Below are 22,932 nucleotides of genomic sequence, written 5' to 3'. Positions count from 1 at the left end.
GCGATAAAAAATTCCTCTCCCACCGTGCATCGCGGGGGCCCACCTAGATAGAATCGGTGGTAGCCCTATGTTCAAACAGGGGATCGTGTACTTAGTCCTACTGTCGCGTGGCATGTCAAGCTCCGGATTTCCTCCCAGAAAGGTTTGATCCAGGGCCCGAGCAAGATCCAGACGCCGCCAAGATTGTCCGGCTTATCTGTGACCACTGGATATCTTGTCGCATGTTATTCTGATAGGCTAGACACCCCAAGCTTTGACTAGCAGACTGTGCCGACGCTGGCCGAAACGGTCCTTGTAAGCGAATCATAACCGCAATAAAAGGTCGGGTGGCGGAGGACGATAAGCACGGTTGAACCAGCCAGAGATAATAATAACTATGACCCGCGATATGACTGTTCTTCAATAGATAATTATCAATCCCCAGAAACGTTGATCAACCATATCATCCTTGATAACGCCCGCCATGTCGCATTCTTGCCGTGGTGCACATCGCTAACAGGCCTAACAGGCACGGCGAGCTCCGAAGTAACATCACTCTTGAACAGCTTAGGAATCGATCGCTTTGGGGGCCAATGCTCTCAATGCTCTCAACTCTGTATGCGACGCTGCGTCATATTGCTGCTGAATTGATTGCTCCTAGAGTTCCCATATTCATTTTACCATATCATAACATGAAACCAGATTCCATGCTTCCTTAACAGCCTTGTAAGTACTGTGCAACGCATTATTGACCGCGTTGCACAAATCTTTTGCGCCCGGGCCGTCCCATCATTACTGAAACAAGCAGGTAGTGAGTGCATCATCCGGGTTGTCCACTGGTGAGCCTGCAATTATGGTATAATTGACAAAGAACGAGGATAAAGCTAGGATCTGTAAGTACTCTAAAGTCAAGATTAGCATTTTGTGGATACAATCCGGGGCTCCCCGGGTCCCGCAAGGGTTGAGAAATCCGCAGCAGGGGGATGGCCGCGGAAACTCACGTCTGCATAGTCTAAATCGACTTCGAGAAGATAAGGACCGAGTTTATTCAGTTTCAGCTTGGATATTGGAGATGTGAACATCCCAAAGGAGCTGCAAGGATAACCTCGTGGGGGATGACTCGTGGGGATGATCGCCTGCAGCACCAGATCTCGAGATCGTCCGCGTTTCGACGTGGAGGATTGTTCATCTAGAGGTTCCTCTCGTGCTAGAAACCTCGTAGTCCAGGATACACTCTGAGAGACAAAGAATATTGATCGTCAATGTGGACGGGGGGCTGATATTGGGGTGTACGGAGCATGGCGGATGGCAGGCCCTGAAGCCGGACACCTCCGCTGCACGTGGCCTAGATATCTATCTATTCCTTGTTTGTTTGAGTACGGGGGAAATTTCACTCCATATTTATCTCCTAAAAATAGGAGGAATCGAGATTTTCATCACGCGTAGAACTCCAAGTCTGTATTTCAACAAGCACTTAGGCCGCGCTACGCGCGTCCCGTCCTTACATCTGGTTTTCTGATTCTTTTGTAAGAAGCGCGGTCTCGAGGGGTTCAGTTAAAGCTTATAAGGGGTGCCAGCCCGTAATAGCCCAGCGGCTATTACTTTGTGTAGTCTTTTTGGCTGAAGGGTTTCTAGGAACTGGCTGGCGCCTAGGAGTTCCTTACAATTTTAGAGTAATAATATTAGTATTAAGAATATAATACCATTCTTTCCTAAACCGCCCCAAAGCAGGTATAGTTACTTTTTAAGAGTATATAATTACCCAAAATATTTTAGTCTGAGGCCTATTAATCCAAGCAGCTCTATTCTTTCCAAAAGTAAATTACTTAAAGTATTTATTTATAGTTATGTAAAGAGTAGAAACTCTAATAGCCCAATATTTTTAGCTTATTTAAATAGTAAGATATTGTTGGGTTTATAAGCGCTTAAGAAAGTACGGAGGATATTAAGTAATGTGGAGATAGCTGGATTAATCTCTATATATATGGATGAGATCCGATAGTTACCTCCACGGCCTATCTTAATGGTAATATTGGGTTTAATCTATACCAATAATATTTGGTATTCCGCCTAGGTATGGCCACTATCCCAGATATTAAACGCGCAGAAATAAGGTAGCCAACCCAACTTCGCCAAAAAGTACAGTGAAATTATTACACCTCTTCCTCGCTTCTGGAGCCAGGGCAGTCTGGGCTAAGGTAGCCTGGTAAGTAACCATTGTCAGGAGTCCGGAGACTCTCTAACGGGTTCAGAGGACTATTACAATTTAATTAATAAGTGCAAATAGCTAAATGGCCAGTGCTGGTGGTATAAGGTATACCCTATTATATATACTTGGACGGCCTCTATGGATGCACCAAAGAGGGTAGATATAATAGAAATTAAGTATATAGGGGAATCGGATTCAATAAAGAGTTAAGTATAACATATAAGTTTAATGCGGACGGGCGGATATAGACATAATAATAATCCTAACAACTATAGTGACCAATAATAGAGATTGGCTGAGAATGAGGAATAACGGCTCATTAGTGTTAAGGACACCAACAGTATTTATTGGACTATTATGGGGAGTCTGCGCGGTGATCTAGCGTTTGTATAAGTACACGGTGGAGGATATTACGCATTGGCCGTTGTGGTGGAATCTTAATCCCCGAGGCCTTTTTTCTTTTAAACTTTTGATTGCCATTGTACTATTTCTGATCCCATGCCGGTTAACTGCTCCCGTTCTATTTGGTTTCTTTTGTTTGGATAGTTATCAGGCCCTAGAGGCGCTGGCTGGATATGTTTGGAAAGAAGAGATACCTCGGTACTGATATCCTTGCAAATTACATTGCGATATTCATTTGTTTTAGAGGAAGCAAAAAGATAGAAAGAGCATAACCTAATTATATCTCGGATAATAATAAGGACAAGCATTGAGAACATAATTGGGACAATCCCCTCCAGCAGGAATGACGAAGAGGCGCCTATTCCTGTTGTGTATCAGTCGTGTCTAGCAGGTCTTAGTCTATAACACAAAGGACTCCTAAATATAAACAACTACTGTTTCCCTAAACACGTATCAGTCCAGCTCCCACCCTCTTTCCACAAGCTCATTCTCGCCCTCCTCACTATCCACCATGGCCTCAAGCACCAACTCCTCTCTTCGTCTGCCGGCGACTGTGGCGGCCTGGGAAGCTGAAGCCCGCCAGTACAATGTGGCCGGCATGTCTCTAATCCAATGTACGAATATGCGGTCAGGCTCCGATATTACAGAGGAGCAATTTCTCCTATTTCGTACAATTTTTCCGAGGACAAGAAAAATATTCACTCCGGCCATTTTTGGGCTTGCCCCTTCTTACCAGCAAGCTGGTCTCTTGGTTACCAACCAAAATTTTCAAGAATATGCCCAGAGAGTTGGAGCAGGTATCTTGGGCCCCGGGCATTTTGCCCAATGGACCTTGAATACTTTGTTTAAGGTGCTATTGGCACAACAGCAGCAAGCAATTGCTGCAGTTTATAGAGGGAGGTCAAAGTTGACCAGAAGGTCGGAGGCGGCCGTAAACACCTCCTTGGTTTCGTTCCTGCAAGCCTTGGCAATGTTGGCTGCGCCGCTCAGCGGCCAATGGAACGCCCAGGGAATCTCTCTGGAGGCCAACTTTGGGGTCCACGGGGGACAGAGACGAGCCTTTACGGCCGTCACTGATGGCCAGTATCAACTGGTCATAGGCAACCAGATCGTCGCATTTATGGAATGCAAGGTAGGCCCGAGGGACAGGCATACTCCCCAAGTGGAGAAGCAGGAAACCGCTCAGGTCATCGCCTCCATTAAGGAGTATCCTGACGCGGTGCCCAGGCGCTGGTAAGTACCACTCCATGCTACCTTGTGAGGAAATCTATCTAATGGAATAAGGCGAGCTCTCGTCTCGCAAGACGGAGACGAGATCTACGTCTCAATTTTCGAGTACAATAGGACTTGGAAAAGATATCTTGATAGAGGTATAGTAACGAATGCCAGCCACGCAAAGATGAACAGATTCGGCCCATACCAACTTGGCAATCGCGCTGAGATGACCGAGGTTGCGAAGATTATTATTGCCATAATACTTTACAGACTAGAAAGTCACAAGTGCTTGAGTGCACTTGAGACCTCTAGACATAAAGCATTATGGCAATAATAATCTTCGCAACCTCAGTTATCTCGGAGCGATTGCAAAGTCGGTAAAGGCCAAATCTGTTTGTTTTTGCATAGCTAGCGTTCATTACCATATTTCCATTGAGATGTCTTTTCTAAGTTCTGTTGTATTCGAAAATTGATATGTAGATCTCGTCGGTACGTCTTGCTTACGTGAGCTCGCTAGTTGCCTGGACCCTGCACGTGATTCGACAATCAACAGGCACCCGCCGCGACCCTATGGTACTGTACATAGCGACAATCCGGAACTATCTCGTCTTCTCGTATCATAGTGACCTGGGACAACTTACCGCCCTGCTGCCTTGGGTGAATACCACAATGACTCAGTGTTACATCTCACTTCTCTTTTTTCAACTCACTTCTCTTTTTCGACTCACTCGATCTTTCGCACCACCATCTAAGAACTTCTCTTTATGCTATCATTCTTATTGCTTCCTCGGTCCCCTGTAGGCTATAGCTGTCCTCTAGGGTCTGTTGGCTATCGCCGTCGTCTTTCATGATAGGCCTTGGTCGGTGCACGTAGCCAGATAAACAGAGCTTGAGGCTTTTCATTATCTTCAGCTCTGCACTTCCAAGTTTGCCTATTCAAATTCACCCCCGCTTCTCATCTTCAGAATGCCGAACACAGCGCCGAGGAAAGAGGCGCGCGACGTTCTAAATGTCCTATATAAAACTCTGGCTCATCCAGAGAAACTCGGTATCTCGAAGGAAGAGGAATTGTTGGCGATGACATTCTCACGCGGCTCAATATCAGGGTCCATCCTCTCGAGATAGACCCTCACACTGGTGTTTCCATGACTGTCGACGATCCACCTTTCTTATTCTCAATGCCCCGACATAACATGTTCAGGACAGACCCCCTACGAGAAAAAATAGAACCATTTCCGAAGTACCTGGAGCCTTCTGAAAGGCCTGAAGCTGAGAGACCTAAAGGACATCACAACTTTGCCTGGTCTTCGGAAGCTCGTGGTGCAGAAGTCTTACAATACATAACCTCTTTTGCTCTCAATCCGGTCAGGAGCAAGTACAGCTATTTCAGCATGAATCTGAGTGACATAAAGTAAGCTGGTACAGTCTACAAAAATGAAAAAGCTATATGACCACTGACTGAACTTACAGAGATCCGGACCCGTTTCTGTGGGGGGGAGGCCTAGACAGTGGAAATGTTTGGTTTTGGAGAACCCACACAATCCTGGAGGCTCCGAAAGAGAATGGATACCCTACTCGGCCGCATATTACTATGACAACAACTGTAGACCGCGTTGGTCAAGATAATTCTATCTTCTACGAGGAACTGATACCTCTGGTTTGCGCTATGCGAAACAGAGCAGACCAGCCAAAAATTCCTCCTCAGGAATGGGAGTCCGCATTCGAGCTATGGGATGAAACATACGACGGCAAATTAGTCTTTGAACGTGAGAAGACATTCCCTATATTAATGTTGTCGTTTCTCGGCCCTCAACACGCGCGAGTATTTTACGCTCGCATAAAGGACGATGAAGTCATTATCGGACAGTCAAAGCTCTATAGCTTCGAACGGAAGGATAACGCAAACATTGAGCTTTTTGCTCGACTTCTTCTGAGCGCCCCGGCCAGAAGGTGGGAGTTATAGCGCGCTTCTGAGGTTCGACAGACACGCGACCGCCTCTCTGAGCAGCTCAATTTGTCCTTATCTACCTTGTAGCTAATCCAAATGAATTCTAATTCTCACCTTCGCACTCATTAATCACCCTGGATGTAAGGGTACTAGGTTCAGAGCCGTTGTATATTTGCATCATTCTAAATATCACTACATTCCCCAAAGTATGGAAATCAAGTACGCCGCTTTTCCCACGTGGTTCACAGTAACTTCTTCCTTCTCTCCACGCACTCGACTCACCCCGGATGCTGCACGTGATTCCCTGACCGGTGCCTGGATCGACCGTTCGTGGCGCCAGGGCGGCGGCAGCATCCTCAGCACCACTACAGGTCCAATTTCATTTCGACCTTTCAGTCACCGTCAACCTGCTCACCCTGCCTACTGCTGCTTCCTGCACCAGGTGGTAATTCTGTGCAATTATACTGCGGCACTACCTGAATATAAGTGAATAAGAAGGCCAGAGACGCGGCGTCTGCATCTGAGGGGATCTGATTGGTCTGATCACAAAACATTGGTTCTTTTCCTCAGATAGTTACCAAGTTCTCTATTACATATATATATATTCGGGAAAGGTCAATATCAGTTTGATCTACGTAACAAATGGCCCAGAGGACGAGCTACTTCTCCAACTTTTTTTTTTATTTACATGTATCTCATGCACATCATACATATTCATACAAAAGCCAACCTCTATATATGTAGCACAGTGCAGAATATAAAGACTATTCATCTAAACTCTGTAAATGGCATCAGCCATTTTCACCACCTGGCACATCTCTGGGACATCATGTACTCGCGCAATATCTGCGCCGCTTGCGACGCTGGCAGTGACTGCGGCAGCTGTGCCCCATCCTCGGTCGCTGGCCTTTTCCACACCGGTGATCCGCCCAATGAATCCCTTCCGACTCGTACCTACGAGCCAAGGAAAGCATTCCAGTCCTTCGACGTTGGTTCTCAGTTGTTGCATGTCTCGGAGCAACGTGAGGTTCTGGGATTGGTTCTTCGCAAATCCGACCCCTGGGTCGAGAATAATGCGCCAACGACGCACGCCTGCGTTTTCAGCGGCACGGACACGCTCCAGAAGTTCCGATCCTACGCCTTGGATGATGCCCCCAGGATAGTCTATCAGTTTGGTCATGGTCGAGGGATCGCCACGCATGTGCATCAGGATAACTGACTTGCCAGTCTTGGCCATTGTAGGTAGCATCTCAGGATCTAGAGTTCCCGCGGAGATATCGTTGATGATATCTGCACCGGCGGCGCAAGCCTCGGCAGCCACACGAGCACGGTATGTGTCGATACTAATAGCAACGTTGCGGGCTTCAGGGATAGAGGTACGGATGTGACGAATAGCGGGAATGACGCGGGCTAGTTCTTCTTCCTCACCCACAGGAGCAGAGCCAGGGCGAGTGCTCTCACCCCCAATGTCAATCATGGTAGCTCCAGCTGCGATGAATCTGCGCACTGTTGCAGTTAAAGCAGAGAAGTCATCGGGCGAATGCAATCCACCGTCGGAGAAGGAATCGGGAGTCATGTTCAGAATAGCCATAACATGAGTGCGGCGCTTCGGATCCGAAGGATGTAAAGATGGGAACGAGGAGGAGATTGGCGACGTGAGAGCGGGAGGCGTCTCTGACGGAGGTAGAGAGTTCAGGTAGGAGAGATAAGTTAAATTCTCCCCTGGGAGAGGAGGTCGCTCATGAGGAATCAACCTGGGATATATGTCAATCTTCGTGCCCAAAGGGTTCCAGAAGAGTGCAGCCGTACTGGCAGAGTGGTCTAAGGACGAACTCCCGCTCCAGCATCAAGGCGTGGGGGATCTTGAGACGCGGATGGGATACGATGTCATTGCCATACAGCAGAATATCGAGATCGATAGACCGTGGCCCCTTGTCAATCGTCTTGTAGCGCCCCAGGCCCGTCTCAATGGCTTGGAGCGTATCCAAAAGTTCGATTGGCTCCATGGTTGTTTCAACCTGAGAATGCTAAATGAGCAATGAATGCGAGAAAGTAGAGTTCCTCGACGCACCTCGCAAACACCATTAATAAATGGCTCCTGGTCAAGGACATACATAGGTGCGGTCTCGAACAGAGAACTGGTTCTTTTTACTCTGATACCGGCCCGGTCCAGTTCGAGAAGTGCCTTTTCAATCGTTTCAATACGATCACCAACGTTGCTCCCTAGAGCAATGAAAGCCCGGTGGGATTGACTCCCGTTCGTGAGAGGCATTGTTGACTTGGACCGATTCTCTCTCATAGGAACCTTTGAACAAGAGAAATACCTGACTGAGGGACACTGAGCGTGATATTTGCCATTCCTGACAGACACTCTATTCAATGGTTGACAGAACCCATCAGCCTGGGAGATCCGACCTGCAGGGCAATCAGCACGGATCTCACTGATGTTTGTCGCCTCCGGTCAAGACGGGCAGCTACAGAAGCTATTACGCTAACAATTATATCAAAGACTTACCCAAACTGATTGGCGCCGAGAGATTACTACTAGCAACGTCAGAAGAGGACCAAAAAGATAACAGATCTTCAAGTAGCTTCTCACAAGGTCTGCTTCTTACTGGGAGTACTAGAAAAGCCCCTGCTCAAGAGAATCGAAAAAGGTCTGATGGGCGTGTCTCGTCGCACTGGGCCTGCGAAGATCGAGACGTTGGACGTTGAATTCAGGTAGGACGACCACTCTGCGCCGGAAGTCCAGCGGCTCGTTATTCTACCTTTCATGGCTGGCGCCGAAAAGACATCTCGATCTTACTCGAGCAGATCGACTGTGGCGGCGAATGCGTCACGAGTCGCACGAGCCGCCACTTTTCTTTTTGCGTCTGTCGCGAAGTCACATGACCTGACCTTGTTGACTACCATACGAATTCTCGAATTGATGAGATGAACATTCGGATCTAACAAGGCGGCATATATGTGGGTAGGGTTCACATGGTGTAGCTGGAGCAAGCGTTTGTTCTATTATGTAGTACTTAGTAACGTATCAATACTATACCGCAGAACAGCCCGTCTGATCGCTTCGGGACTTGGATAGCTCGCAGTGGTATGATGCGCAGAGTAAGTACGCCAGCAGTACTGCAAAACACAGCGGAAACACGCAGCGCGATCAAGTACCCACCAGGTACCAGACTATCTACCCGTAGTCTAACCCCACACTCACAGGCCGGCTAAAGCAGTTCCCGCGTGCCAGAGCTACTCCGCAAATATACCGAGGCTCACGGTCAATTGCTACGGTGTCTTACTGTTCAATAATCAATCCCTCTCCCTCCCGTGCTCTTGCTGCGCTGCTTTATTTTATTTGGTACAAACGGTTCATCTCGTCTCGTATCTCTTTCTGAGAAACAGTTGGTTAGAAATTAAAAGAAAACAACCATGGCTTCTCCTCGTGAGTATTCCCTGTGACGCAACTGGATCACCTTTGCGGTTTTCGCTAGTTCGCAACGAACCTGAGACGATGACAACTGTGCTGACAGCTTTATCTGACAGAGAAAATCCGCACTCCAGTGACTGATCTCCTGAAGATCAACCACCCCGTCTTGCTGGCGGGTATGAACGTTGCTGCTGGTCCTAAGCTCGCCGCAGCGGTCACCAATGCGGGTGGTCTTGGTGTCATTGGTGGTGTTGGCTACACCCCCGAGATGCTAAAGGAACAGATCGCTGAACTCAAGAGCTTCCTTAACGACAAGAATGCTCCGTTCGGAGTCGATCTCCTTCTCCCCCAGGTCGGAGGAAGTGCCCGAAAGACCAAGTAAGAGATAGCTCTATCCATACGATGAAGCGTGGGTAGTATACAGTGCTAATGTGACTTTCTTCCCGATAGTTATGATTACACCAAGGGAAAGCTGAATGAGCTTGTTGATATCATCATCGAGAGTGGTGCTAAGCTCTTTGTTTCCGCCGTCGGAGTCGCTCCCAAGCCCGTCGTTGAGAAGCTACACAAGGCTGGCATTCTCTACATGAACATGATCGGCCACCCCAAGCACGTTCAGAAGGCCCTCGATGCCGGAGCCGACATTATCTGCGCCCAGGGTGGAGAAGGTGGTGGTCACACTGGTGATGTTCCCACCACTGTCCTCATCCCTGCTGTCGCCAAGCTGGTCCAGGGCAAGAAGAGCCCTCTGACCGGTCAGCCCGTGCAGGTCATTGCTGCCGGTGGTCTGTTCAGCGGCCAGTCCGTTGCTGCTGCTCTGATGTTAGGCGCTTCTGCCGTCTGGATCGGTACTCGTTTCATCCTCTCTGATGAGGCTGGTGCGCCCGAGGCTCACCAGGAGGCTGTCCGCACCGCTGGATTTGATGACAATGTTCGCACTATCATCTTCACGGTACGCTCTACATCTCTCCCTTAAATCCTCACCACTTTACTACTATGAACAGTACTAATTCCCCGCCTCAGGGTCGTCCCCTCCGTGTCCGCAACAACGCATACATCCAGAACTGGGAAGAGAACCGCCAAAACGAAATCAAGGAGCTCACCGCCAAGGGCATCATCCCCGTCGAGTACGACATGGAGAACCTCCCCGATGACGTTGACGACGATACTCTCGACAACGCCCGTCCCTACCTAATGGGCAAGGCTGCCGCCGTCGTCAACGAGAAGAAGCCCGCTAAGGCCATCGTTGACGAACTGGTCAACGACGCCGTTGCTTGGCTACAGAAAGGCAACAAGATGATTGCTAAGCTTTAGATGTTATGTTCTTTTATATGTTTTGATACGGCCGCTCCCCTTCGCTCCTCTGCATTTGCTTTTGGTTTGGTTTTTTTTTTTTAAATTCCAGTTATTCTTCAATTAGGAGGTTCTTGTCATGGCATGCATAGTAGTAGTTTTAGCTTCAGGTTCTATTTTTGAAGAACTGGAATAAGGGTGATACCAGCAACCAACCAACCGCCTTTAGGCGTCGTATGATTTCTTTCTAGTGGGGAATTCGCTGGCAGAACGTATTCTTGATCTTCCAAATTGCCTACCTTGGCGCGCGGCTGTATTTGTATAACTATACAGGGCAGTTGGCTTTTGCGTACGCACCTGCTTTGCCGTAAGGACACTAGAGTGAGGACTGAACGCAATACGCTTTTATCAAGATATTATTCATTTTTCTAACACAAACTCCTCGAAGATAATGGTAAATAAGTAGTAGTAGTAGTATCGAGAAACAGAATCGAAGTATCCAGCATTCGTGAAGCACAAATAGAGATCCATCTTCCTTGGTACAAACGCAGCACAAACGCATTTCGGCCATTTCAGTCCAGACCTATGAGGATCGCCGGCTCTGCCAAACGTGTGCTTGAATGCTAAAGTCTAGGATAAATATCGAATGTGGGGTGAAAGAAGACAGCTGACTGAAGGGGAGTATGCATAAGACGAGAAGAATGATATGTAGAATTGGCTGGCGCCATGGAGCGCATATGCTCGTACGTAGAAAAGAGATCTTGTCGTTGTCGTCGAAACCGGTAGCGAAGTCGTTTAGCTGTTGAGGTAGTTGCGGATGGCCCCTAGAAGATTGATAACCGTCAGCGACTTATCCTGGAAATGGGAGCCTCGATCCAATTATATGTTTGAGAAAGAGGCAACTCGCCTTGTAACCTACTTGCACCTTCACCGAGAACCTGCGTCAGATTCTCAAGATCGTCGCCGGCGGTCATACCGAATCGTCGAACGAAGTCTTTCGCCGCAGTCTCCAGATCGCCATAGTCATCCACAGCGGGGAGATCGTCTTCGGGTCGGCCGAAGTACGCATTGCTGGAGATAGCCGTGGCGCCCTCGAAGTTCTGGAGACGGGACTTGGCTTCAGCCTGGGCAGCCGGGTCGAACTTCTCCCGTCCAAAGAACTCGTCAGAGGAGATACCCTTCTGGTTGCCGAACTTGGCACGGGTAGCTTCCAGTTCCTCCTCTGCAAGGAATGTTATTAGTACAGTCGATTGCAAGATATAGCATCTGACATACCATCAACCGGAGACTTAGCCGGGGCAACGGCACCAAAGCCTGGCTTCTTTGGAGCGGCTTTCGCGCTCACTTGTCCAAAACCCAAACGTGACATGCCCATACCGAGGCGCTCCACCTCGCTTGCGCTGCGCTCATGACTCCTGCTAGCCGAACTGACGCTTCTACTAGGGCTGACCGGGGCAGGAGAAGCCAGCTTCGCAGCTGGGGCTGCTGCCTTTGTCTTTGCCTCAGCTTCCGCCTGTTCAGCTTCTGGATCGTAGCCAAGCTTCTCGATCCGCTCAGCTTCCTCCTTTGCCTTTCTTTCAGCCTCCTCGAAATCAATCGCATCAGCGCCCACAATCTTCTTTGCTCCCAGTTTCTGGGTCTTCTTGGCACCGAGAACACTTCCTTTCTTCGCGCCAGCAGAGGAAGGTGCTTTCCGAATGGCAGATCCCGTCTTAACTGCGGTCGGGGGAGGCAAAGCACTGTCTGAGCCTGTCAGGGGAGATTTCGGCCGCGAACCATTACCGTTGGCACCGGTGGTGAGGAAAGGAGACGAGGTCCGACTGACGACTGGCGGAGTGCCTGTTCGGGAGGGAGGATTGCTGGGTCTCTTGATGGCAGGCTTATCCCACGAGGAGAAGAAATCGTCGTCATCAGCACCGTCTTTCGATGACACCTCGCTAGCGGCCGCGACGTCCGTGATCACAACTTCATTTGGGTACCTTTGTTCCCGTTAGCAGACTGCTTTCCGTACATCCATATCATAACACCCACTCTTGCGCATCCAGAACGGCCCTTCTCTTCAACTCTTCCTTGTACTTGGTCGCCGCGCTGGAGGTGTACTTCACTTTGGAGTCCTTGCTTGCGAGCGCAGCGGAACCACCATGCGACTGGAAGTATTTGGTGGCGGATTCATTTCCACCAACTTTCATGAGGCGTAGCTGTTCCCATTGCCATTCTAAAGCACACGTATCAGCATTCGTTGCTATTCATGAACGGACAGTTGTATCCATACGGTCAAGGTTGGTGGATCGGACAAACGAGATGTGGACACCCAAGTTACGATGGTTTGCCGAACAGTCCAGGCAGAGATATATTCCAAAGGGGACAGACGACCACGTCGGGTTCTTCGCGCCACAGTCAAAGCATATCTGCCAGCTGTTAGCAAGTGCCGCTAATGTGTAATAACAGACCGGGCAAGGGGCAGCGGACTTTGTTGGCGGGCTTTGTCTTCAGTTTCTCGAAGATCTTCTGCGACTGCGCCTTGGTGGCACTCATGATGGGTGAGTGGATGATGAGACGTGTGCGCCAAGAGAATCTAAGAATCGAGGAGAGAAAGAAGCTGTCGAGGGAGTCTCCGAGGGGGAAACTTGGAGTGTATGGCTCTCTCGGGGACACGCTTCCAGGAAGTCGGGAGGGAACGTGGTCGGAGATGGAGGATGCTCCCGCCTGTCCCAAGTGGGATTTGCAGATTCCCGGATCGGCAATTTGTGGCTTTTTGCGGTTTGGTGATTGCCAATATGGGGTTAGCGCCTCAACTTCCGAGGCAAATAATAAATATCGCAATTATCGCCGCCGGCCGGAGTTGTGGAGCGCTTTGAGAAAAGGGAGATTGAAGTAATAATAATACATCGTTTAGTTCCTCTAATGAGAGTAATTACTCTATTACGGAGTAATAGTTTGGGCAGAAATTAAAGTAAAAATTGGCTACTGTACAACAAGATTTATGCCCCTGAATCTCCTGTAGCGACTGTCACGCGATAATCCGCGGTTCATCTTCTGGCGACGGGGATAGCAGTATGAGAGGACATGGGAAAGATCCCTTCAGCACATAGAAGACGCGATTAGATCTTCTCCATCTATGCATCTGACTCTGACCGCTCTACTTCAGCAAAGCAATGACTATCTAGGCGAGTATATCCAGGCGGGAATATAGTATCACGTGATCATGTCCATTCTCGGCCATCCCCACGCGGAGCTTGAATGATGCGGAACAGCTCAACGATTTTTTTATTCTGGAAAGCCGTTGCGCCAATTCTCCCCGATCATAGGCACAGCCCCAATGACGGGAAATGACTGCCGGTCTCCATGAATCGCTATCTCAAGCTTAGCTCCTCCCTTCCGCGGGCGTCGAGACTGAATTCAGTCTCCGCCCTGCTCCGCTCCGCCAGTCCCCGCACGCTCGACATCTCCCGCTCGTATGCGACGCACAGTAACCTAGGCCGCGATGGCTCAGCTCCCGGCGGTACAAGAAGGAGGCAGATTACTGTTATGTCAGATGATGGCCGACTGCCCTGGTCGGAACTCAGTGGAACGGAGAAGGCTGCTCGCGCGACGCAGCAGTCCTTCAACTTTGTGGTTGTGCTGATCGGTGCTGTTATGACGGTTAGTTGGTTCCTTGCAATTGGATTTGAGCCAAAGGGAACCGTATATCTGACTCTTCGATCATGGTGATAGGGCGGTGTTTTCTATTTCCTCTTCACCGACGTCCTCTCCCCGAACAGCCCAACTAGACAGTTCGACAAAGCCGTGGATCGCATTAAGGATGACCCGCGGTGTACGGAGCTGCTGGGAGACCCCAAAGAGATCGTCGCTCATGGCAGCAGTACAGGGAGCAGATGGGCTAGGAACAGACCCATTGCGTATGTTATTGCGGGCTATAGTAATAGTAACTTTCAGCTTATGCTGACTCCATGCAGGACCAATGTTGAGACAGACCAGTCGGGTCGAGAGCACTTGAAAATGCAATTTTGGGTGGGTAGCAATACTGCGTTGAATATATGTACAAAACTAATGTGGTTTAGGTTGAGGGACCTCGCAATGAGGGTCACGTCAACCTGCATATGGTCAGGCAACCGGATCAGTGGGAGTACGAATACCTGCTTCTTGCAGTGGATATCAAAGGTAAGTCACTTTTCAACATTTCTGGCGCGGTCTATTATATCTGACATTTCTGCAGGCCACCAGCGGATTTATCTCGAGAATGCTGCGGATAAGATCAAAGGTGGGAAGGGTCCATTGAAGATATTCGGTATCCAGTGGCGTTAGGTGATGGTATCTTGTCCGTCGTCGATTCCAACCTTGATACATCGTACGGGATACACAGATACGAAGGGTTTCTTTCTCAGATGGAGAGGCTATCTTCACCAGCAGCCCCTGTGAGGCCTTCTTAGGAGATTTCCACTGGCCTGAATTATTTCAGAGTGCCCGGTGCATGGATACGGTGCATATATCTGAAATGTCGAGGTTTATCTATGCCACATCCACTGGCATTGCATTTCCGCTACACTAGTTAATCTCTCTTGACTATTGATCGAGTAGTGATCACACCTCATGTATTTATAGATGCATTCTATGTCTATGACGACAGCAATTGCTTTTCTTCAGGATAAACAATTCATGAACAGTAAACGCAGAATTTCCCCGTCTTAATCATCGATAACATCTGGCACATCCTTGACCCTCGGCCACCCCGTAACATCCTTCCCAGACCACTTCGCCACGATCTCAATCGCCTGCTGCACCATCTCCACATCCGCCTCACTTACTCCCATCCTCCTCAGACCGCGCAGATGCCAAATCGTAGGCGCCCTCCAGCCCCCGCACATGATCGCCGAGACGCAGACCAATTCCGTCTCGACAGGCGAGAGTACCTCATGATCAGAGAGGAATAAACCGTAGATAACCGCTTTTTCCATCCACTCGAAATCCGGTCCGTAGGAACCCCACGAGGCGAAGATCGGAGCCAAATTCTCCTTATACACCGCTTGGAGGAATTTAGTTCCTCGCTCGGGAATCGCACTGTTAATATCGATGGACTTTCTGCACTGGTATTAGTTTTTTTTTTTTTTTTTTTTTTTTCTATTCAACTCATTGACCAGCCAATTTTCATAGGGAAAGGAAAACGAAACACACCTCTTCTCAGGAACTTTGACATCCTCCTCCTTCACTCCCTTCTCGACTTTAGCTAGCGCAGTAATCGCTATCACGACGACTGGGATTCCGACAAGCGTCCATTCCTTCATGAGCAAATCGCTCAATCGAGCTTTGACTCGCTTTTGAGCTTCGTAGTTGAGCGCCGTGCCGGAACTCGTTTCTGTAATGTATGTATACAGAGGTCCGAGTTCTTCGGGCTTGTTGCATGCTACGAGCGTTGAGGCCTGGGAGGATTTGTTAGTTATGAATTCCGTTACAATGCGCAGAAGAAAGAAAGGGTTAGTCCCGTGCATCATGAGCAATTGAATTAAAATTAAAGAAAAAAAAATCAGGATATAAAACATACAACAATCAAATACCACGCATCATCCCGAAACCTCTCCGGTAAGACTTTCCTAACTTCCTCGGCGAGCGTAGCGATATCCTTGTTCGCAGACATAGTTGCGACTTTAGACTCAGAACTGAATTGTCGTCTTGTCGAAAATACTCTCGGAACGTTTTGATTTAGGAAATAAGAGGAACCGTGAGTTCGCGCGTTTCTTTGTATTAGTATTGATCCTACTTTACTATTATTATCTCCGTTCTTCGCGTCCGCGGTGAGATGTCCGAGACCGGTACGAATAACCGGCGGCGGGAGCGGGCTGCGAACAACAAATCGAGCCAGAAAGGGGGAAATGGTCGAGGATGTCTTGAATGATTGTTTGCTGATATTGCGCGTTTGGAGGAAATGAGAAATGGGGTTCTTGGAGAGAAATGGCATGCTCAATGCCTCATTGGTTGGAGCTTTGGAAATGCGCATGTTGAGATGTGTTGGGGTAGTCAGAGCGCGTACTCTAGTTACTTAGTTAATTGCAAAGTTGTGGATTCTTACGTGAGATGGATTATGTTTATCTTTTAGTTTACGGTCCACACAGCGCAATTTGAAGCTGGAATGCAGTTTAGATATTTACGAGCAGACTGCACTTACTTTATTTTGCTCTAATGTGACAGTTTATGCTGATTACAGGAGCGGGGTTAAAAATCTTTATTTTCCCAACCCAGTAAAAAATGAATAAATGTACCATGAGCTAGACACGCAACATGGGCAGATTAGCATAGAAAGTCACAGGTTTTCCCAAGGCTTATCTATGCCACAGAAAGAAGTCTACTCCGTTCGTAAGCTGCTTCCTCTCTAATTATCCTGCTTTCTTGCATGTCATTCCAAAAAAGGTAAATCACCAAGTGCGAGAGCAAAGGCCACCATGTTTTCGATGTGATCGGACTACAACTCCTAGTAGTCAAAGCGGCAATGAAGATGATGATGTAGTGCATGAAAAGAAGACCGAGTTTCCAGCTGCGTGATCCAGTACTTGATCGAAATAGATTGCCTGGCCTGAGACTAATCATTATCTCGTTTCCTGTCCGTGAGTCCTGAAGTGCATAGTCCTAAGGAGACACAACGTTACATGTATATATAGTTCATTTAACACCCATCCAATCAATGAATTTTTCTACCGGTAGTAGTAAAATGACGCAAGAGCTGTAGTTCAGAACAAGAGTTGGAATACTTATAGATCCAACGCGCCAAGCGGGTTAGTGTCGATGGTATCATTACCGACCGAAATGATACGCTCGTTGCACCATACATTTATTCAGATAGGCATCGTATAGCACAGCCAAACATGATCCCTGTATGCTGGCTGTAGGATTACGAATCGAGGACCGAGGGTGAATCTATAAGTTAGCCTGGTCTCCAACTGTGGGCAGTCTCCATCTCCACATCTCTTTTCTCTGGTCATTCATACTCGCCTATCCATCCATCATGTCGACGACTGTAACTGTCACTGCTGCAAAGCAGCCAGATATTCAGTATGCGCCAGACTTTGATAAATGGCGCGCGAGAACGGAGCATCGACTACGAACCGAAACCCTGTCTAAGGAGCTCCCGGCAGGTTTCCCCAAGAAGCTCGTCTCGGATCTCGTTTGGGAGGGTTCAGATATTCAAGACCGTTATGATTGGACATATGTTCTCACTGAGGCTGATTTGGAGGAGATCCAGACCGCGTTGATGCACTTTAGATGTAAGTGAGACGCTTTCTGGGTTTCAGCTATCTATATCCTAACTTGCAAAGCTCTTGATAAACCAATCGGGTTCGTTGACCAGGAGACCTTCCCACTCCCGAACCTCCATCCTATACTAAGAGAAGTGTCGAATGAACTGCACAATGGTCACGGGTTCAAAGTGATCCGAGGATTACCAGTCGACAAGTACTCTCGCGAGGAAAATGTGATTATCTACGCTGGTATCTCCGCACACATTGCTTCGATCCGAGGTCGGCAGGACTCGTCCTTCGATGGAAAGCCGGCGGACGTAATGCTCAACCACATCAAAGACCTCAGTACTGTGGAAAAGAATAAAGATAGGATCGGGGCCCCGGCATACACAACTGATAAGCAAGTTTTTCACACCGATCAAGGGGATATCATATCCCTCTTTGCGCTCAGCACAGCTGCGTCTGGTGGACAGAGCAAGTTGGCCAGTAGCTGGAGGGTCTATAATGAACTGGCGGAGACGCGTCCGGACCTCATCAGGACACTTGCGGAGGGTTGGCCTTTCGATGGGTACGATTGAGCTTCAGCTTGCTGTTTCCTGTTCTCGATGAACATGTACTAACTAGAGTGATAGATTCGGGAACCCCTCGTCACCTTACCACCTACGCCCATTACTCTTCTACCAGCCTGCCACGGAGAAACAGCCGGAGAGAGTTCTAATCCAGTATGCGCGTCGAAGCTTCACCGGATTCCAAGCGCTGCCTCGATCAAAAGACATTCCCCCAATCACGGAAGCACAAGCAGAGGCATTGGACGCACTGCATTTCCTGGCTGAGAAACATGCAGTCGGTCTCGACTTTCGCAAAGGTGACATTCAATATATCAACAATCTAAGTATCTTCCACGCCCGGGATGAATTCCAAGATACCCCTGAGCAGCAGTGAGTCCCTAGCCTTCTTCACTTTGCCCATTTTTCATCATATTAATGAAAGCTTTTGCAGACGGCACTTGATTCGCCTTTGGCAACGGGATCCCGAGAATGCTTGGGTCACACCGGAGCAGTTGTCCAGAACATGGAAATCACTCTATGATGGAATAACTCCTGAGTCGCAGGTCTTTCCCCTAGAACCATATGTGCGGGGCCCAGCGAGAGGTGCGTTCAGGGATAAAGCTGCCGTAAGTTCGAACGGGAGGCATTTAGAGTAAATCATTATCTCTGTTCGGTCTGGACGTGAATGTTAAACTCTCGGGGGCTACGGAAGATGCTTGATTATGGAGGAATCGAGCTCGAGAGCTCAAGGCTATCTAAGCTATCTACTGTGTGCTACACGGACTCAAAGCGGAAGGCAAGGGAGATTGCCTACTGGGTGCTAGTGCAAAATGAACCGAAATTGATTGCATTAAGATGTAGTCTCAATCTTTAGCTAATTATTTCTACCCGCTGATTACTCCTAACTGGTCCGATGATACAGTTGCAGAAGATCTTGGCGTCACCTTCACCAGCATCGACGGATGGGGTCAACGTTGAACTCTACCGACGGAATGAGCCTCAATCATGACTTCTTCGTTGGGACAAATGACTGTTCCCCGATCTTCCTAAAAGCCCTCACGATTTCGACAAAGCTCTGTCTCATATAATCTATAGAATATCAGCAACGACCTCACGTCATGCCATACAGAAAAGAGATATACTCACAGAAAGGAACAACCACCCAGATGAAATTGAAGAAAACATAGTAAAACCAGAAATAGTATTTCTCTGGCCGGCAGTACGAGATATCGAACAGACTCGTTCCATAGTAAAGAATATCCCCATAGATCTGGCCTAGAGAGACAATAAGCTGGAGAGGATGACGTGCGGGATGCTGCGTGGCGATGCAATAAGCGATGATAAAGGAAAGAGGGCCCCAGCAGAACTATAAATGAAGTGAGTATGTTTCAGTTCGATAAGGTTGTAGATAGTTTCAAAAAACATTGACATACTGCGGTTATGGCTTCCATGCAGACTACGAAAGCATCGGATGTCAAGTATCGGGAGTCAGAGAGAGAATACTCTTTCCATAGCTGCCCGAATAGTTCTCGAGAACCAGCAAGTGTTTTGTGGTTAACGACAAAGTATGCCTCGAAGAAGAAATGGATAAATCCCGCTGTGGTGTTATACGTCAATCCATGGGTATTCCGTAATATTCTACTCAACAAGGAGAGGAGGCACCCACTGAAGCACATCCAGATAAACGCGATCTGATCTGACCGGCTAGCTCTAGGTCGCACATAATAGATCGTAGCAAAGGCCCCTCCAACAAGAGTTGCCCAGAGAGCCCCGAATCGAGCGATTAATGAGGGCACTGTACCGTCGTTTGCTACATAATGGGGTAGTTGTATAGTTGGTGGATAGTAGTTGTGAGTAATCGTCGCTGTCGCATTGAGAACATGTATTGCGTCTGCCATCTCGCACGGTTGGGTCTTGACAGGAAACTATCTTCGAAAGATGGATTGAGAGTATGGCTTTCTTCACGGGAATGTGGCTTTAACTGTCTTAAATAGGGGCACTAATCCTTATTTCCGAAGTTTGAACGTGTAGCTTACTCGTTCCAGGAGTATTTCCCTAGTATCGTGGGGAAGCCCACTATGGTGCAAAATATTGAAGATATTCAGATCTATCCTAAATACCCCGTGGGTCAACATGGGAGATCTCCGCGGTATGATACCAGAAAGCGAAAGTCTTGGATGCCACGGAGGCCGAGGCCTGCGCGGATAGATACAACAGCCGGATCAGACCATCCCATGACCCATAAGAACGACCCGCAGTATCAACATGAAGCTACTATACTGCCTGAACACTAGGAAAAGACGCTGGAGTACGTTCGATTCACCATTGCGTGGCTAGAAAAGCGACATTTTCTTGTCACCGACACGAATCTCAGCGACGCGTTCCTGGAGGCAGATCTGAGTATTATGAGACTTTTCGCAAGGTCCTAAGTACATGTGGGCTTTCTGGGAATTGACAAGGCTAAGTCGTGATTTTACTTCAAAGGAGGAATCTCATGACTGTTGTTCTTCACATGACTACGTATCGTCTGCGACTATTTGGAAAAAAGCCAGATAGAATTGCAAAGCTATTCTCGTCCCATTGCGTCGGAAACTTCTCGCTCAAATTTCTGGCAATATCTTCATCAATCCTTTGACAAGCTCGCCATTTTCCTGGTCGGTACCAACGGTGATCCGCAGACAACCTTCACAATGCGGCATCATTCCAACGTACCGAACCGAAATGCCATAGTCTTCCTGCAGCTTCTGAGCGGTCAACTCAGCGCGCATTGAGTCAGGAGCATTGGAAGTCCGACTCAGAATAGGTAGAAGGATAAAGTTGGCTTCTCCTGCCCCAAGTGGCTTTCCGATGCCGAGCTCAGCCATGCTGGGTTCTGTCAGCGCTCGAGTAAGAGACTCTTGGTTCGCAACTACTTTCTGCACAAGCAGTTTCTGTGACCGCCGGCCATTTGGAGACATGCCTGCTTGGGCTAGAATGGAGGTGGTGGTTGGAATGCAGTACGGCACTTGAACTTTATCCAACATCTTAATGGTTTCTGGATGGGCGAATGCTATCCCGAGACTATGCTAGTCAGTTTGGAAGGACGTAATAAGAAAGGTAAAATAGAAAAATAAAATAAAATAACGATAGAAAGGATCTTACCGAAGACCAGCCAGTCCTGGGCCCTTGCTGAAGGTTTGGATTACGATGAGATTTGCATACTCTGAGAAGAGATTCAACGATGTTGCCGTGTCTGGGTGGTTGGCGTAGTCGATATAGGCTTCGTCAACCACCACGTATCCGTTGAAACCTTTCAAGCTGTCAATGGATATCATATCCTCTGTCAAATTACATCGACTTACCTGGATAGTCCAGCACTGCTTGGATATCTTCCAGTGGAATCAGTGTTCCCGTTGGGTTACCCGGAGACGCCAGGAAAACCAGCTTTACGTTAGGATTGTTATCTAGTTCCTTATAGACCTGTTAAACCAATCAGATCTTAATGCAGCAGACACAACCAAGTATGAATTCATACCTCCTTCAGTTTCAAGTTGAAAGAAGCATCCAAGGGACATGGCACTGTATCTGCCTGGTTCAGCGCAGCCCGAAACATGTACAGTCCGAACGTTGGGGGTGTAACTAGAATAGCATCCAACCCTGGTCGACAGGTGACTCGTATGACCAGATCAATGATATCAGCGGCCCCTGTTCCCAGACAGATCATCTCCTTTGTAATTCCTGCAATTTAAATTCCCCATTAGCAAAGAGGTTCAATGAAGAAATTATTCTTAAAAGCTAGTACATACCCCATTGCTTCTTGGAGTCTGCAATAAGGCTCTTCAACTTAGCCTGTGACGCCGACGGGTACCGATTGAGAGGAGTTGCTCCCGCAAAGATAGAGCCCAGCAAGTGATCGGTGTCTCCATCGTTATTCACCTTTGTCAGCGATTCGAGACAAGTCCCGGACGAATTCTCATTGGCATCGAGAAGAATCTTGCTGCGGGCCTGGAGCTCATCCGAGGTGCTCGTGATGAACTTGGGCGAAACGAGGATGTTAGGACGAATGGCCTTTTCCAAAGAAAAGTGTGCGGGTTTCATTCTGTCACGAAATGTCCTGAAGACAGGAGAAGTATGGTTTAGAATTGTTCGTTCACTGAAACTTCTGTAGGTAAAAAATTCATGAGGTAGCAGGAGCTAGCAAAGAGATAAAATAGGGAAGTCTTGCAAAGCAGACGAAGCCACTGTACCTGCAGCCGCAAATTAGACAAAGCAGATAGAGGAGACAAAGCGGAAACAGGTAGCAAAACAGATGAAATGACACTGGAACAGACAAAGTGAATGGAGCTGCGATCGATATCTGTCTAGATCCCGTGACTCTGGTGTGGCTGTCTCCTTCCTTTCTGTTCGTATAGCTCTTTGTTTATTCTGTTGTATTACTTTAGTCGAGAATTCACCGAAAGGAACAGCAATATCTAATAATTAAACTGCCTCCATAAAGGGTTTATTGATAATGAGAGCAATAGGATCTCTGATAATCGAGGATAAGTAAAATAGAAAACTCCAAGATGGCAATTTACCAAGATTCAAGATATCCCATACTGATCTCACATAGGCATTGAAAACAATGACTGGATAGATCTAGTAGATATGAGCCAAGTGAGCTGTGAGTCGTATCATCTAGGTAATTTGAATATTCCATCTGTATTTCCGTT

At 48.0% G+C, this 22,932-nt stretch overlaps 10 protein-coding genes across 10 annotated transcripts; 5 read left to right on the top strand and 5 right to left on the bottom strand.

Annotated features, from left to right (window-relative positions):
• Positions 1-2,954: 2,954 nt before the first annotated feature.
• Positions 2,955-4,124, top strand: C8Q69DRAFT_465684 (hypothetical protein). Its single transcript, XM_028630505.1, has one exon. It carries the CDS (start codon positions 3,102-3,104, stop codon positions 3,825-3,827), a length of 726 nt encoding a protein of 241 aa, XP_028485002.1. The 5' UTR covers positions 2,955-3,101; the 3' UTR covers positions 3,828-4,124.
• An 826-nt stretch (positions 4,125-4,950) lies between these two features.
• Positions 4,951-6,243, top strand: C8Q69DRAFT_444274 (hypothetical protein; the record flags this gene model as incomplete). The annotated part of the gene is made up of 3 exons (XM_028628987.1): positions 4,951-5,216; positions 5,276-5,755; positions 5,961-6,243. The coding sequence occupies 3 exons, from the start codon at positions 4,951-4,953 to the stop codon at positions 6,241-6,243; spliced, it is 1,029 nt and encodes a 342-aa protein (XP_028485001.1).
• Positions 6,130-8,750, bottom strand: C8Q69DRAFT_465680 (folic acid synthesis protein). Its single transcript, XM_028630504.1, has 5 exons — positions 8,353-8,750; positions 8,269-8,294; positions 7,825-8,168; positions 7,563-7,771; positions 6,130-7,507 (listed from the first exon to the last, which is right to left on the bottom strand). Exons 1-5 carry the CDS (start codon positions 8,526-8,528, stop codon positions 6,526-6,528), a joined length of 1,737 nt encoding a protein of 578 aa, XP_028485000.1. The 5' UTR covers positions 8,529-8,750; the 3' UTR covers positions 6,130-6,525.
• A 255-nt stretch (positions 8,751-9,005) lies between these two features.
• Positions 9,006-10,880, top strand: C8Q69DRAFT_498201 (oxidoreductase). Its single transcript, XM_028632294.1, has 4 exons — positions 9,006-9,189; positions 9,291-9,552; positions 9,625-10,126; positions 10,198-10,880. Exons 1-4 carry the CDS (start codon positions 9,177-9,179, stop codon positions 10,486-10,488), a joined length of 1,068 nt encoding a protein of 355 aa, XP_028484999.1. The 5' UTR covers positions 9,006-9,176; the 3' UTR covers positions 10,489-10,880.
• A 270-nt stretch (positions 10,881-11,150) lies between these two features.
• C8Q69DRAFT_250255 (hypothetical protein) lies at positions 11,151-13,350 on the bottom strand. The gene is made up of 6 exons (XM_028626578.1): positions 12,937-13,350; positions 12,740-12,875; positions 12,499-12,682; positions 11,743-12,446; positions 11,375-11,689; positions 11,151-11,291 (listed from the first exon to the last, which is right to left on the bottom strand). The coding sequence occupies exons 1-6, from the start codon at positions 13,000-13,002 to the stop codon at positions 11,263-11,265; spliced, it is 1,434 nt and encodes a 477-aa protein (XP_028484998.1). The 5' UTR covers positions 13,003-13,350; the 3' UTR covers positions 11,151-11,262.
• A 372-nt stretch (positions 13,351-13,722) lies between these two features.
• On the top strand, positions 13,723-15,097 carry C8Q69DRAFT_465666 (TIM21-domain-containing protein). Its single transcript, XM_028630503.1, has 5 exons — positions 13,723-14,109; positions 14,182-14,366; positions 14,424-14,478; positions 14,529-14,628; positions 14,684-15,097. Exons 1-5 carry the CDS (start codon positions 13,813-13,815, stop codon positions 14,770-14,772), a joined length of 726 nt encoding a protein of 241 aa, XP_028484997.1. The 5' UTR covers positions 13,723-13,812; the 3' UTR covers positions 14,773-15,097.
• C8Q69DRAFT_465665 (hypothetical protein) lies at positions 15,098-16,525 on the bottom strand. The gene is made up of 3 exons (XM_028630502.1): positions 16,007-16,525; positions 15,640-15,884; positions 15,098-15,546 (listed from the first exon to the last, which is right to left on the bottom strand). Exons 1-3 carry the CDS (start codon positions 16,457-16,459, stop codon positions 15,153-15,155), a joined length of 1,092 nt encoding a protein of 363 aa, XP_028484996.1. The 5' UTR covers positions 16,460-16,525; the 3' UTR covers positions 15,098-15,152.
• Positions 16,526-17,408: 883 nt separating this feature from the next.
• On the top strand, positions 17,409-19,343 carry C8Q69DRAFT_250171 (hypothetical protein). The gene is made up of 4 exons (XM_028626577.1): positions 17,409-17,720; positions 17,772-18,261; positions 18,326-18,631; positions 18,693-19,343. Exons 1-4 carry the CDS (start codon positions 17,462-17,464, stop codon positions 18,895-18,897), a joined length of 1,260 nt encoding a protein of 419 aa, XP_028484995.1. The 5' UTR covers positions 17,409-17,461; the 3' UTR covers positions 18,898-19,343.
• On the bottom strand, positions 19,073-20,363 carry C8Q69DRAFT_465659 (Emopamil binding protein-domain-containing protein). The gene is made up of 4 exons (XM_028630501.1): positions 19,908-20,363; positions 19,675-19,838; positions 19,388-19,607; positions 19,073-19,330 (listed from the first exon to the last, which is right to left on the bottom strand). The coding sequence occupies exons 1-4, from the start codon at positions 20,137-20,139 to the stop codon at positions 19,245-19,247; spliced, it is 702 nt and encodes a 233-aa protein (XP_028484994.1). The 5' UTR covers positions 20,140-20,363; the 3' UTR covers positions 19,073-19,244.
• C8Q69DRAFT_417152 (histidinol-phosphate aminotransferase) lies at positions 20,364-22,709 on the bottom strand. The gene is made up of 5 exons (XM_028628359.1): positions 22,027-22,709; positions 21,756-21,958; positions 21,583-21,700; positions 21,383-21,530; positions 20,364-21,301 (listed from the first exon to the last, which is right to left on the bottom strand). The coding sequence occupies exons 1-5, from the start codon at positions 22,316-22,318 to the stop codon at positions 20,842-20,844; spliced, it is 1,221 nt and encodes a 406-aa protein (XP_028484993.1). The 5' UTR covers positions 22,319-22,709; the 3' UTR covers positions 20,364-20,841.
• Between the last annotated feature and the right edge of the window lie 223 nt (positions 22,710-22,932).

The sequence above is a fragment of the Paecilomyces variotii genome, assembly GCF_004022145.1.
Source record: "Paecilomyces variotii strain CBS 101075 chromosome Unknown C8Q69scaffold_5, whole genome shotgun sequence".
Lineage (NCBI taxonomy): Eukaryota > Fungi > Ascomycota > Eurotiomycetes > Eurotiales > Thermoascaceae > Paecilomyces > Paecilomyces variotii.
The sequence above is the reverse complement of the archived record's forward strand: the minus strand, read 5'-3'. Positions and strand labels throughout refer to the sequence as shown.

Excerpts from the sequence above, each read along its gene's own strand:
- C8Q69DRAFT_465659 (XM_028630501.1), bottom strand. The coding sequence starts at position 20,139 with ATGGCAGACGCAATACATGTTCTCAATGCGACAGCGACGATTACTCAC. Across the intron at positions 19,608-19,674 it reads GCATGGAAGCCATAACCGCA|TTCTGCTGGGGCCCTCTTTC; the intron begins GTATGTCAATGT and ends CTTCATTTATAG. Across the intron at positions 19,331-19,387 it reads CTGGGTGGTTGTTCCTTTCT|ATTATATGAGACAGAGCTTT; the intron begins GTGAGTATATCT and ends GATATTCTATAG.
- C8Q69DRAFT_498201 (XM_028632294.1), top strand. Across the intron at positions 9,553-9,624 it reads GGAAGTGCCCGAAAGACCAA|TTATGATTACACCAAGGGAA; the intron begins GTAAGAGATAGC and ends TCTTCCCGATAG. Across the intron at positions 10,127-10,197 it reads TTCGCACTATCATCTTCACG|GGTCGTCCCCTCCGTGTCCG; the intron begins GTACGCTCTACA and ends TCCCCGCCTCAG.
- C8Q69DRAFT_250255 (XM_028626578.1), bottom strand. The coding sequence starts at position 13,002 with ATGAGTGCCACCAAGGCGCAGTCGCAGAAGATCTTCGAGAAACTGAAG. Across the intron at positions 11,690-11,742 it reads GGCTAAGTCTCCGGTTGATG|AGGAGGAACTGGAAGCTACC; the intron begins GTATGTCAGATG and ends CATTCCTTGCAG. Across the intron at positions 11,292-11,374 it reads AGGTGCAAGTAGGTTACAAG|GGGCCATCCGCAACTACCTC; the intron begins GCGAGTTGCCTC and ends TCAATCTTCTAG.
- C8Q69DRAFT_250171 (XM_028626577.1), top strand. The coding sequence starts at position 17,462 with ATGTCGACGACTGTAACTGTCACTGCTGCAAAGCAGCCAGATATTCAG. Across the intron at positions 17,721-17,771 it reads CGCGTTGATGCACTTTAGAT|CTCTTGATAAACCAATCGGG; the intron begins GTAAGTGAGACG and ends TAACTTGCAAAG. Across the intron at positions 18,262-18,325 it reads GAGGGTTGGCCTTTCGATGG|ATTCGGGAACCCCTCGTCAC; the intron begins GTACGATTGAGC and ends CTAGAGTGATAG.
- C8Q69DRAFT_465680 (XM_028630504.1), bottom strand. The coding sequence starts at position 8,528 with ATGAAAGGTAGAATAACGAGCCGCTGGACTTCCGGCGCAGAGTGGTCG. Across the intron at positions 8,295-8,352 it reads CCCAGTAAGAAGCAGACCTT|TAATCTCTCGGCGCCAATCA; the intron begins GTGAGAAGCTAC and ends CGTTGCTAGTAG. Across the intron at positions 8,169-8,268 it reads CTCGGCGCCAATCAGTTTGG|GTCGGATCTCCCAGGCTGAT; the intron begins GTAAGTCTTTGA and ends ATTGCCCTGCAG.
- C8Q69DRAFT_465684 (XM_028630505.1), top strand. The coding sequence starts at position 3,102 with ATGGCCTCAAGCACCAACTCCTCTCTTCGTCTGCCGGCGACTGTGGCG.
- C8Q69DRAFT_465665 (XM_028630502.1), bottom strand. The coding sequence starts at position 16,459 with ATGCGCATTTCCAAAGCTCCAACCAATGAGGCATTGAGCATGCCATTT. Across the intron at positions 15,885-16,006 it reads ATGCGTGGTATTTGATTGTT|GCCTCAACGCTCGTAGCATG; the intron begins GTATGTTTTATA and ends AAATCCTCCCAG. Across the intron at positions 15,547-15,639 it reads GTCAAAGTTCCTGAGAAGAG|AAAGTCCATCGATATTAACA; the intron begins GTGTGTTTCGTT and ends ATACCAGTGCAG.
- C8Q69DRAFT_465666 (XM_028630503.1), top strand. The coding sequence starts at position 13,813 with ATGAATCGCTATCTCAAGCTTAGCTCCTCCCTTCCGCGGGCGTCGAGA. Across the intron at positions 14,110-14,181 it reads TGATCGGTGCTGTTATGACG|GGCGGTGTTTTCTATTTCCT; the intron begins GTTAGTTGGTTC and ends TCATGGTGATAG. Across the intron at positions 14,479-14,528 it reads ACTTGAAAATGCAATTTTGG|GTTGAGGGACCTCGCAATGA; the intron begins GTGGGTAGCAAT and ends AATGTGGTTTAG.
- C8Q69DRAFT_417152 (XM_028628359.1), bottom strand. The coding sequence starts at position 22,318 with ATGAAACCCGCACACTTTTCTTTGGAAAAGGCCATTCGTCCTAACATC. Across the intron at positions 21,701-21,755 it reads TCAACTTGAAACTGAAGGAG|GTCTATAAGGAACTAGATAA; the intron begins GTATGAATTCAT and ends TTGGTTTAACAG. Across the intron at positions 21,531-21,582 it reads AGCAGTGCTGGACTATCCAG|GTTTCAACGGATACGTGGTG; the intron begins GTAAGTCGATGT and ends ACAGCTTGAAAG.